This window comes from Necator americanus, chromosome IV (assembly GCF_031761385.1).
Source record: "Necator americanus strain Aroian chromosome IV, whole genome shotgun sequence".
NCBI lineage: Eukaryota > Metazoa > Nematoda > Chromadorea > Rhabditida > Ancylostomatidae > Necator > Necator americanus.
Genome location: NC_087374.1, coordinates 19,837,627 through 19,850,874, shown reverse-complemented (window position 1 = coordinate 19,850,874; position 13,248 = coordinate 19,837,627). Strand labels below are relative to the sequence as shown.

The 13,248-nt window shown below is 38.3% G+C and overlaps 1 protein-coding gene across 2 annotated transcripts; it reads right to left on the bottom strand.

The window, feature by feature from the left end:
* Window positions 1-6,460: 6,460 nt before the first annotated feature.
* Window positions 6,461-13,248, bottom strand: RB195_001984 (uncharacterized protein; the record flags this gene model as incomplete). 2 transcript variants are annotated; one of them, XM_013442965.2, is made up of 12 exons in its annotated part: window positions 6,461-6,539; window positions 7,770-7,903; window positions 8,200-8,293; window positions 8,417-8,533; window positions 8,791-8,865; window positions 9,098-9,175; window positions 9,341-9,467; window positions 9,714-9,819; window positions 11,529-11,642; window positions 11,760-11,838; window positions 12,404-12,657; window positions 13,198-13,248. In XM_013442965.2, 12 exons carry the CDS (start codon window positions 13,246-13,248, stop codon window positions 6,461-6,463), a joined length of 1,308 nt encoding a protein of 435 aa, XP_013298419.2. The 2 variants fall into 2 exon arrangements, with proteins under 2 accessions (XP_013298419.2, XP_064054900.1); XM_064199019.1 differs by lacking the exons at window positions 6,461-6,539; window positions 7,770-7,903; window positions 9,714-9,819; ... (2 more) ...; window positions 12,404-12,657; window positions 13,198-13,248 and adding an exon at window positions 10,471-10,483 and having other exon boundaries at window positions 8,191-8,293.

The window sequence follows — 13,248 nt, the reverse complement described above, 5'->3', positions numbered from 1 at the left end:
CGCTGTATGGCCTCTTCAATTAGAGCCTATCAAAATTGATAATATAACTATTTCCTTATTCATCTCTTTCTTTCTTTCTAGTGTAACTTTCTTTCCCATGCATTTAATATGCATTCAAACACCCCTATAATTTTAAAAGTAAATGTTTCGTTTCTTTTGTATTTCCTTCTCCATCATTACCACCAAGGAAACGTGGGGTTCACCGTTGGCAACGAGAAAGACGGCTGCTACACAATCGCCACCGAACTTGTTTCATTGCCTGCAGCATCGACTGGGGCAAGACAGAGACAAGAAATAATGTTGTGCCAAGCAGAGAAAAAGCGTGGCGTTGCGGCAGCGCCACGTGCTCGCCCTGTTGAGCATATTTGGCAGCAATTATGTGTGTGGAATTTCAAAAGAGACGAAAGAGCAGACTTAGGAACTTGCCAAGTACCGCCAAATTCTTACTCATTGTTATCACCTATAGTGTGAATGAGATGGAATAATGTTATGATCAGATCACCTGTTCTCACACAAAACTTTCCTACAAGTATTTCTTAGAAAAACAGCTGAAGTGAACTCGATTTGGACTTATGGCATCGAAATGTTCACTACTGATCTAATCAAATTGGACTAATCACACTCCTTACACTTTAAGACTGTATTCGAATTTTCAAGCACTTAACCGCAAAGATTCGATTTCTATCCGATAACCGACTCATTCCATCATGTATGAGCAAGGGAGTCGATGACGATGTGCACAGCGTAGGACAGATCATGAACAAGTGTCAAATGTTTTCATCACTCTTTGAAAGGCTTTTAATCAGTTTTTTTTTTCATAGTCTCTGCAATTCGTTGATGAGGAGCTCTGGAAAATATGAAAGCGAAACTTAAAAGTCAAGTAAAACGTATAGGTAAACTAAATGTTAAAATTTCATTGGACGATGATGTGCGCACAACTCAGCTAGCTGCACAAGCAGACTCCTTCTAAAGTGCATAAAGCACTAAATCACATTTATGGTGACCGTTAACCTTTCCCATAACAAAGAAGACAGAGAATTAATCATAAGATCTAGCAAATTGTGAGAATCTGAAATTCTTTTCCTTGTTCTCTTCTCCTGGAGTTGTTCTTTGGAAAATATTGGAGTAATGTCCTATTCAAACGACAAAAGCAGCAGACCATGATATCGTTGCTCCAATTCCACAATAAACATTAGTACTGGAGGAGTGAGGTCCTCGTTTGATCTACATATACACGAGTACCACATTTAATTCACAAACAAATAATTGGATCTAAATTGAATTGGTCATTTCAGGAGAAAAGACAGCACTGAAATTGAATAACTGTTATGTTTGCGCATGCATCTTTTCTATTAAGAGTGGACGTTGATCCTGAAACTGATACTGCAGGTAAGACGCAAGAAAGACAAGTTGGCGGCGAAAAGCAATCTGCACATAGAAGATCCCGGAGAAATATACGGTTGTTTTTTATTGCTTAATCTGCTTGATCCGTAGCCAAGATGGATATGGATCCTTATTAAAAGCTAACTTTTCGGCGCTGTCGCTTCGTTAGGGCTCGGAAAGTCAAAACCATCAATGATTTATCCTCTCAAGCACCTTATCCCCTACAGAAACCATTTTTTAGTTTTGAAGAAAAATGAAAAAAAATCTAGAAATTTGTAGTAATGAAAAGTCAAGAAAAATATCTGTTGCACAGTTGGTGCAAAGATGTACGTAAAGATATATATATATATATATATATATATATATAATATGTATTTATATTCTGTTTACCACAGCTAAGAAATTCAATATTTTTAGCGTTTCAAGAAGCTAAGCAAAAAAAGCGACAAAAAAAAGCTTATGGTGGATAAATGACATAAGTTAGTCAGTCAATCAAAGTATGTAAGAACAATAATATTAACAGTAACAATAATATATGAAAATAAATAAAAACAATCGCTGGGACATCTTATGAATTTCTTGATAGAAATAATAGTGTGCATTGCATACTTTGAAAAAATGCATACTTTAATATGATAATAAAATTCCTTTGACGTCAATATCAACAATACGTAGAGAGCGAGGAATAAAACTCTATGGAATTTCTATGTACAGAGCAGTTTTCTCTTTTTTTCTTCATAATTGCATTTTTTTCCAAGTGTGCGCATGTTTTCTAGTGTATAAATCACCTGACATCGTTTGGATCTCCGGACATCATGCTAAAGAGCACTGCTGGATGCTCGTTGCGGCAGCACTTCCAGAAAATGAGCGCCACCTAATTAGTTCTCTTGGCGTTTAGCATAGTCAGTTACACTGAAACATTCTTCGGTTTATGTCTGGGGTATTCAAAGATGTGGACGTATTTCAAAGCTCAATATTTAATCTTCATGGAAGACAAGAAGAAATGTCAAGTCACTGTCGTTTTATACTCAAAAGACCTAAAATCTCTCCGCATTACCATACCTTCTTCGACGTTTGTTTATTTTTTTTCAATTTAATGGTGAACTCGACAAAATAGAGAACCTTTTCACAGGAATTTCAACGATGTGGGGTGAAACCCAACAAAAAAGCTCTACAACATCTTCACTTATGTAGAAAGAAAAAAATGAAATTAACTCAGATCTGGATAAAGGACGAAAGAACCTCGGTCCTATTCTATAAAATGTACAAATAAAAAATTGAGCAGCAAAGACAGAATACAAGAGCATTCGTAAAACTTGTACTGACGTTTACGTCTTCCTCACGCTTTGTGAATGAAGAATCTTCGATGACTTCGATGAAACGCTTCGAGGAGCGATAGTGTTGATCATGGGGGAATCACAATTATATTTCGAAATTCGTATGACGTGTACGCATCTATTTGTCGCAAGTGAACGTGATTAATCTGTTTTACATGGATACGCTACAAACACAGTCGCATTAGAACCGCTTGATATCTGGTGCAATTGCAGAACCCCTTAGCTCTAGCTGGACTACAGAGCTGAGCGAAAGCTCTATGCAGATCCAGCGGCTTGGCTATTACATCACATCCAGATCGCCTTAGTTGAACAATGTAGGAGTTCCTCTTCCAGCTACAACGTCATATTTTTGTAGCACAGTTTAATCATAAACGATCTGCTGTGGACAGCGCCATATTCTTCCATTTTACACCTTGCAACGATACGGATACTTTGAATGAAGGGTGGATCATTATTTACGTACCATTTGTATTCCTTTTCTACCATGATAGCTGAAAACCAACTTGTTCTCAATGGTCTACGCTAGTAGCAGCAATGACTAATCTACGAGCAGCAGATTTTTTTTTAACGTTTCGTGATGGCCGCCGCAAATCTTCAGTTTCCGAGCTAAAGTCGTGTCCAACACAGTCTTTCGCTTCCAAATCACTGTTTTATTGTTAGATAATGGATAAATTTCCTCAGGATAAATTTGGAAACCACACAAACAATAACTGAAGAGACAAGTCATTTTGATCCGGTGGCATGCATCTTAAGTATTCTTCGCGCCGGTACGTCTTTCAGCTGCAGTTTGATAAACCCTACAAAGAACCCAGTATTCGATCAACCCACATATCATGTATCGTTCAAGGAATTTTCACATTTTCCCTCCCCACCTTTTGAGTTTCTTTTGTTTACCTTCTGGTCGTATTGACACGCCTACGATCTTAACTTCTAACATATTTGTAGAGTATGTAATACAAATAATACACATATTATTACACATACCAGCCTGAATGTCCGGCTAATGGCGGACTTCAGACTTTCGGTGGTTTTCGCTTCGCTTCTTCTTTCCTTCTCTTTTTTTATTATAAATTAAGGCGAAAGATAACAGAATTTTCCTTCTAAACGCGTAAATTCTACATTTGGAGAATATTCAACCATCAGCGACAAACACTCCTTCAATGCCAGATTAATGTATAGTCGGGTCAATACGACATGAAACACGAGTGTAGTTGATGTGCATTTGCGTACGCGCTCGAAACGGCGCTGTGGAGGCAGCACTTGGAACCGAGGTGGTCCCGTCGCCAACTACAGCGATGGGTGATGCCAGCAAGGATTTCACCACGCTCCTAGCCACTACGTTCCACCGAAGCGCCTCGAAAGAAGCCGCGTACGCAATTGCGTACGTGTTTCATGTCGTTTTAACCCTACTATAGATACTATTTGAAAGCATTACTCGAAGCCTGAGTGTTCCTCCTGATTTCCCCAACGGTTATCACAAAATGATCTTTTAACATAAAATGACGTAAACAACATCATCATACTGATAAGGATGAGTTCCACACCAGATCATGTAAACTGTTGGGTACTATTAAAGCAGCAGTTTGTATGGGTGTTTCTACTTTCTGAAGAAGGCATACTACCAAGTTGAGGCAAACGTGCAAGGAAATAGATACGTGGAGGATTCATAGAGGTGTAATGCAACACGTGCAGTGGCCATGGATATGAAACGGTTACAACGTCTAATTTACCTTTCGCGACATCGATGCGAAGTTATTGCGCACAGATCCGACGCTGTGGGATCCGTTGCACCCCATTCTATAGGTACCTGGCGCCGGTGGACCCGTCGCTTTTCCCCATTTCGAATTTCGTGACTGACACACACACACGTGACAGAATAAGCCCGTTATTATAAAACGTGATGATAATAATATAATGTACACGTAATTTGATTGTTAGTGCTCATCTGCAGAGGATTCCCTCCGCTGTGGTCCACCTTAAAAGAAAGTTACCTACAAGAAGTTCATTTGCATCTATTCACGATATTCATTTCGCTTACACACCGCGGAACATTCGCGAACGCTGCTAGAAATGAAAGGGAAAGAGAGAGGAACGGCAAATTTAGCGTGAAAGTAGAACGATTCTGGAATCAGATTCAGATCAGAATAGACAATCAGAAGTGCTGATAAGTTTTCTCTTGTCCAGGACAGCATGAAAACAAACTCTTTGCCAGAGAGCTTATGGATGTTCAGAAACCTGGTCGCACAAAAACACCCCAAGTACTGTACTAAACTACATCGATTGACTGTTCTGAAGCAGTTCTTACTATTACAGCTACAAAATGAGCTACGGATGCAATATCCCTTAAGGCAAAAAATATTGTCATAGATTCTTCAACAGTGTGCATTCAAGTAAGTTTTCATGAGCGAATGGAAGTGTCAAGCGTGATGGCGGGACACGGCCTTCTCGAATACGATCTCTCTCCTCCTCTCCCTCCAAGGTAACTGCGACACTCGTCCGTCGTGCTGCCGATTCGATATGTTAGAAATTTTGTGTTTCGAAAAGAAAGTCGAAAATTAGCCAAGAACAAGCGGTAAATATGAAATTTGGTACCTGATACAAACCAAGAAACACCAAGTAGTCCAAGAAGTAAATTTGTTGAAATCTCGTTGAAATATTTTATTGAAATCCATAAATCTCTGAAATCTATAAAATATCTTAAAGTGTTGACCAAAGTATGTGATACAACAAAAAGGAGAAGGTGTATAATTCGAATTAGAGGAGAACGACGAAAAACCAACATTTTGTTCCCACAAAATGACAATTGGAAGACGCAGGTTCGACAGGTTTCCTGCTAAGTCAAGTTCTTGCAAAAGAGTTAGAAACTTGGAACTACTTCTCAAAGGTGAAGAATTTATTTATATATAGTTTTCAACAGTTTAAAAGTGGATTTAAAAAATTTAATGGTCAAAAGAGCTCAGATTCTGTGCATATTGTTTAGTCAAAAAATTTCATTTAATTCACGTCCGCACACTCCCTTACGACCCCCTCCCTTTACCACCTTCCGACAAGAAAATCCCATCACACGCTTGACTCTGGGGAAAACAGAAGTGATCTCAATCAATGGTCAATAATTGGGAAACAATTGTTACTGTTTCCTTTTTTTTTCTCCGTATCTTTTGGAAAGACCACTTATACAGGTATGGATCACTATCTGGAAACTGAGCCTTCCCTTCCATTAAAACTCAATGAAAGTTAGTAGATCCTTGTATTCTGAGAACTATAAGTACAAAGAGATTTGAAAACTGAGATTATACTGAATAACAGATGTTTGGTGTCTCCCTTTCACAAAAACGGCGATAAAAAAGTTTATTTGCTACCGTAAAACATTTATTAGTTTATCCATGATATTTACAAAAACGTGAATAGACAATATACCGACAAAGATGAGATAGATAGTCAGTGATTAGAAAGATAAGGATGAAATAAATAAAATTTAGTAAGGTGTTACTCTTATTTCTCGATATTTAAAAAAACTGTTCCTAAATGAACGAAATTTCATTAGGTGGGCACATAAGAGGACATGGAGGAAATCCCAGGAGATGTTGATATGTTCAGATTTGCAATATAACATCAGTTACTAATGAACCTCGTTTCAAAGCAACATATTACCCGCTCAACAGGAGATGAATTATTGTGAACCTCTCATGTATAATTTGCGACCAGCTCTTTTATGACCACTGCACATTAATACTGCAATCCTACATGACGAATTTCTTGCATCGCTTGAGCGTATTCGGATAAGTCGAATCAATTCGTTTAATGAAGTTCTTGAAAGCACTGGAAGTAGTGTGTTGTAAGTACATAATAGACCAATTCTGGAAAACGAGCAAAACTGTATGCAGATAAAGAACTGCAAAAGATAAAATTCAAAGCATGCGTAAAAATGCTTGATAGATAGATGTAGGTCACGAGCATTTGAGTTATTTGGAAAAATGGAGAGCTATAAGTGTAGAGGGGATTTCTAGCTATCCAAACCCATTCTTACTGTTTTACTAAAAGTAGCGGAGGATTCGTCCTTGCTTTGTGTGAATGATTCAGTTATGATTGAAATGCTAGCCATTGCATTCAACTTCGGTTCAGAAGTTCAAAGAGGTTTATGAACCCCTATGAGGCCCATGCAATGACTTACGAGCGCCAACTGATTCATAAAATTTTTCGTAGTTAGGACTAACCGTTTTAGATCAAATATGCGCCGTTTTGTTCGATAACTGTTGTCCACTTTATCGACAATTTCATAATTCTGCAATAGAAAAAGTCCTCGCTCTTCTTGGGAAAAAACTTGACCACTTCGTTTTCACAAGCCTTTCTTGAGGCCAGTTTTGTACCGTCAGAAGAAATTTCCAAATCTTTAAAAAGGTGATGGTCGCTTGGTGCCAGGTCAGAACCATACGGAGGGAGGGTGCGGTAGAACCACCCATCCAGGTTCTCGGAGCACTTGACGCGTCGCTAAAGATGTGTGCAGCCTGCGTTATATCATATCACAACAACTTTCCTATTTACCAATTCTGCCCGCTTCTGGTAGATCGCCTTTTTTAGTCTGTTTAATTAGTTATTGACGGTAGAATTGACTGAATTGAGTGTTTGTCCCGATTGGAGGACCTCATAGTAGATAATCCCTTTTCAATCCCACCAAACATACCGCAAAACCTCTCTGGCCGTTAATTGGGGCTTGGCGATCGTTTGGGCTGGCTCACCGCGATTGGACCACGATCTTTTTCGGTTTTTCTTTTCGTAATGCCACCTTGAAATCGCGGAAACGCTCAGAACTTTTTACTTCACCTAATATTACATTAAGCCAGCAATTTTCTCAACGCAGAAGAAGAAACTACTGCAGCAGTTAATCGACCCCAAAAGAATGAATGTTTTGGTCGGCCCCACGCGTGGGTGTAGAATACTCGCCCGTGCAGACGCAATAGAACCTCATAACGCTGCGCTACATTCTCCTCGCCCAAGTTAGGAAAAAAAACCATAAAGACAAACTCGGAATGGAATGACCCACATACTCACCTATACCTTAAACGTGACTGATGTTTAACAATAGCAGAATCCATAATTGTGCTTTCTCGTTTGACGCCCCGGTGAACATTGAAGAGTTGTGATGCCAGCAGGAACGTATAGTTAGCTCGGCAAAGTTCATATGCCTTTAAGAAATTAGAAACTTGAAGGATGTCCTTTAAAAAAGAGGAAAACCTCTCTAGTGAACTCAACTAATTATATTTATGTTCTTAATGAATGTCTATTCCGGCTCTATTAAAGAAAACAATTATTGAAGCATCAACTAATTATATTTATATTCTAAATGAATGGCCATTATCAAGTGGACTCAAATTACGGATATATATTTACGCCTATGGTACCATGAATAAGTGATAAAGTATAGCCTATATTTGACTAACATCTTCGAAATGCAAAACTTGGGATTGTCTCACTATCTCACCAATGCTTGTTGATCTCTGACACGCGTAGGCATATTTTCTTCGCTGAATGGATCCGTTGCGTGCATGATGAATTGAGGTTCCCATGAGGGATTCCTGGAAGCAATAATCAAAGTGGAGCAAAAAAGAAACGAAAAATAGGAAATAAAATAAGGTACATATGACCCATTGAAAGCCTCTAACAAAAAAACCCTTTTGAAAGGAATGCAGAAAAAATACTTGTACGGAATTTCCCATATGTACGGTTCTGGTTTCGCCTTAGATCGCCTGAACCATTCCCAAAGCGCTTCGATTGTATGACCAGTGGGGAACAATTGGTGGTGGAACTCGAATGCCCTGAATTCAGATGTTCAAGTCGCGAATCTGTCGCCTTTGGATGCGCTTCTTACATTGGGATCACGTTTTTCCTCCTGAATATTCTCCTCCTGCCTACACTTTTTAGTGCTTTTAAAAAACAAAAGTACACATTGTAGATGCAAGAGATTTTGTATGGCTGGGTCAAAGCTCAATGCAGCTACGTAAGCGACTGCACCGAGCTTCACGCCGTTTTGATCCGACTGCGCTAACTTCGCAATGAAATAGACACTGCTCACTTTCTAGCATCAATAAGGTTCTTGAGGCTGGTATGATTCGTCGGTATGTTCACATTCTCTTCGACTTCAAATCGTCTGAAAACAGCCGTGTTGGACGACTTCCAATGGACGACATGTAATTGCTGCCGAACGCGGTTAACCAGGAGAGCGCATCATCGATTGAAGCAGGCCAGACAGAAGAGGAGGTGGCTATGAAGCAGAGAAAGAGTGTCGCGCGCCCACCCGGTTGAACGCAATTGTCAGCCGTCATGTGTATTTCGAACCGAGCAGTGACATTATAAATTTCTCCGTAACGTATATATTTCACCTGATCACTATCAGCTTCCTTCCTCCTTCGCGAATATGTTCATTAGCTAATTTCTTTGCACGTTTGGCAAATTTCGAGCTGAAATGCAGAACTACTACTTCTTTCAAGTTTTTCGTTTTTCAAAGAAAGAGAACACTTCTGAAGAAGATTACATGTTATAGGCTTAGCGTCCCATACTGATAAATGCAAGTAGTTCCCGATTAAAAAAGGTTCCAAGAAAAATCAAATTCTCTTCTTCTTTACCTGAACACCATCTCAATGTCGCTGATGATATGTATCGACGAGGGCGCACCTCGCCTTGCCACATTTCGCATCACATTTATTGGATAAATGCCGAACGGAGGCACAAGACCTTCCAGGAACCGTTTCCCTGCAATGGGTCGATTAGATTGATGCTACATAACCGATGAACCGATTTTCTTGTGACAAGGGTTCTTGTTTACAGTGGACCGAGGACACCTAAAATATATCCGACAGGATAAAAAAACATCTTCGAATTTTTATCACCTGATCATCGAAGCACTATAATTGTCTGATTTAAATGGTTTTTGTCAGTAAAAAACACAAACAATTTGCTTGACAACAAATGAGAAATTGCTATTTATAAACAGCTTACGGTGTTTCTTTGTGAGATTCTGGCACGGCAACGTTTGCGTAATGGCTGGTAGAGGGTGACAACGATCTTGGAAGGCAGAGAGTTTGTAGACAACATGGAGAGAGAGCTTGAAATAGCTCTTTTAAAAAGGTTTAGATTTTTCTTTCGAAAAAAAAACTTCAGTAAAGTTAACTTCCTAAACTTAATTTCTTAACCTAATTCCAAGATTTTATCGAATTAGAATTAGAAGAGTATTCTAACAATCCGACGAAAAATAGGAGCTATATTGGAAATGGTGATATGAATGCAGAGAGAAAGCAAATACATAAAGGTCCGTGGGATAGATTCTGAGCTATAGAGGGCCTTCATAGGCATCTAGTCGTCTTCTAGAATGAGCGAGAACTTCGGTATGTGACCAAGAAGGGAGACAAACAGGGATTGAATGCCCGGATTTTGGATTCGATGGATTGACAATGATGAGGAAGATAAGAACGATTTTTCGTCGTTTCATCTACTCAAACTACCTTTCTTGTTACTGAAACGGTAGATTTAGGAAAAAAATTGCAAATTTAGCTTGTTTCCATCCTCACCAATAAATATGTTGACTAGACCTTTTTTCCTTTCACAAGTTTCTTCACATTTTTTCCTTTTCTTCTTTTTTTTCGGACCGAAGCTATCCTATGAGTTGCTTACGTTTGAAAATCGAGAATAACACAATGATTCGAAAAGAATTATTGTGTTATTCCACTCCTACCATGTCAGTACCACTAGAACCCACTCGAACTTTTCATGATCCCTCTGACTTCTCTAGTATCTTTTCGCTACAAGTCCTTCATTCCGATTATCCTTTGTGAGTTGCTTCGATACTTTTACATTTTTGCTGAGTTCCTTACACTAGTATTATTACGAGCAGAGAAAAAACAGAGGTTTAAATAAAATTATATTAAGACACTTAGACACGTATGCACATATTTAAGAAACACATTGAGTTTCGGTCACTTTTGATTCAAATCCTTTATCTCACTAGTGTTAGTATGACATTAACACGACGTTTTTGGATAGCCTTTTCTTTTTCAAGGGGAAGCGAACTCCATGAAGGCATCACCCCACGAATCTGAAGTGGTGCGGGTTTCAGGAGGGTTACGCCTATACTTTGTCGTAAGATTATGGAGAGAAGGGTGATTCCGTCCACTTCTTTCTAATTGCCGCAAAAACCTCCGGGAAGATGCTTGCACAAGTCTGGCGCGCTTCAGTCAAACTCGTAAAAAATAGCGCGCCGGAACGCTCGAAGCCGTATCTTCCAGGCCGTTTTTTACGGCAATTAGGAACAAATGGACGGAATCACCCTTCCCTCCATAATGTACGATTCCATGTAGGTTATTCAGGTTATTCATCAGTAATCACTTCATGGATTTCTTCACGAAGAGTGAATTCATGTCACAAGTGACTTTTCAGTTCTAAATCATTCAATTATCTTTGAACAAAAATCTCTAGCTTGAGTAAACACTGAATTATTTATTTCTTAACGTGTTTAGAATTGTACTATTAACAGACTTCAAGAAAAAAGTGTTTAAGAGCTTTAGAAAAAGAATACTTGGAAGTGTAGATAAAAGATAAAATGTCGATTTCTCCCAATAGCAAATTTTTTGTAACGACCAACAAAACGCAATTTATAAAACTGCTCAAATTTCTCACTAAGTTGAACAGAATGAATGAAATGGCATTTATAAGAGGTCTAGAGAATTTGTATCTTTCGGTTTTATCTTCTGACGAGGAACCTCTGGTTTAGGATCACCTAAGGGTTAGCACCAGATTTGAAAAGATCTATAGCCTTACTTTTTCCGTATACTTCCGATCACATCTATGAAGATCCATCAAATGCTGAATTACGGAGGCTGACCCTCGATCAATGAACAATGCTAACGAAATGGGACCGTCCCAAGACCGCATCTAAAATTTTGAAGTGACGATAAATTACGATGAAAAGGCGTTTTTTTTTCTCGGAGCTGTTACACTTTTTACAAAGTTTTCATTGAACTCAAGAGAGTTTAATTTACATAGTATTACCTGTTGATTCAATAACTGCATATACGTAGAAGTGGAATGAGTGGCTAAAGTAATAGGTTCAAGGTAGTCTTCACGAAACCTGCAAAAAAAGCAAATCGAAACGACGCAATGCGAAGCTATGCTGCAATGATAGTTGAATAAAAACCCTCTTTTAAACTGCTCAAAAGTGCTAAAACTGCTAACTAAAAAGTTTTTTTTTTTCGAAAATAGCTTGGTCTTCTTTTTAGTGTAATCAAAATTTTCGAAACGTTCCCACAACGATCTTGAGCTACGAATGCTGAGAGCGTTAGGAATTCTAATGAGTCTAGTTACTCTAGATTTTGTTTGCGATATTTTCTGGAAGAAAAGAAGAATTTATTAAGAAAAATGTCAAGATAAATTTAGAAAATTCCATAGAATCAAATCTTCTCAGATTTTCAAAAAAATCAAAATTCGTTCTACTCGGTGCACAGAGCCACTGATAAAATGGAGATACTGCTGAAATGGCATGCTGGATGCAAAATTCTATCCATGTAAATTACGAAAAAAAGGAGTTTTTTGGAAATAGGCCACATTCAATTTTTGATATGCCATAGCATAATGAATATGTTAATAATAGTGAAAGATAATATATAAATGTGACAATATTTTTCCTACGAATTTACCCTTTTTGAGCCCTAGTAAGATTGTACACAACACAATACATATCGTTGTGAACGATAGCTGAGATCCTGTTACTGTTGATTAGTCCTCCTCTCCTGGAGATCTTTATGGTGATCTGAATATAGTTGAAGCTGGAGAAGATTATTAAAGAGATGATAAGAAAGTAAGCAGCTCTTGGCATCAGTTCAGAGTATGAGCTCCAGAATTTCGTCCATCCAATACGTTCACGTCCGCCCAGTGGAGAATATGACGTCCTCTGAAAGAAATTAAAAATTTTAGATTTTTTTCCGAAAGAGAAGTGTTCGAGTTTAAAAACGAAATATTTCCAAACCTTTCACCTTTATAAGTCAAGAACACGCGTTAGATCCTCAGAAAAGAAAAATGAAAGAGAGTGATAACGTCGCTATTCTCTCTAGCCTTAAAAGATCAGTTTCTGAAATATCTTTTTATTACTGGAATACTTTTATGTTATCAGCATTTGTCACTTTTAAAAGGAGCTGGAAGACGTCTGTGTGGTTAGATATAATTACAAGATAAACAGCGAACGTTAACAGAACGTGCCGCACACTGACGTACTGCATGCGTTAGATCGAAGATTGCGAGGATTCCTATACTAGTTTTGCATCACCGCAATCCATCCTCATTAAAAGATCAATTCACCATAGGAACAAATACCATTAGAGAAAAATAGGATCTCTCTACCTATGAAACCAAAAAAGACTTAATGGAGGTTCTTTTCATGGGTCGCCTCCAATAAGGTTCTTTCTTGACAACTAGCAGATAACATACTACATACCTGAAAGTCGTAGCAATCAAAACTAATCAGTACAATAATAAACATGAACAT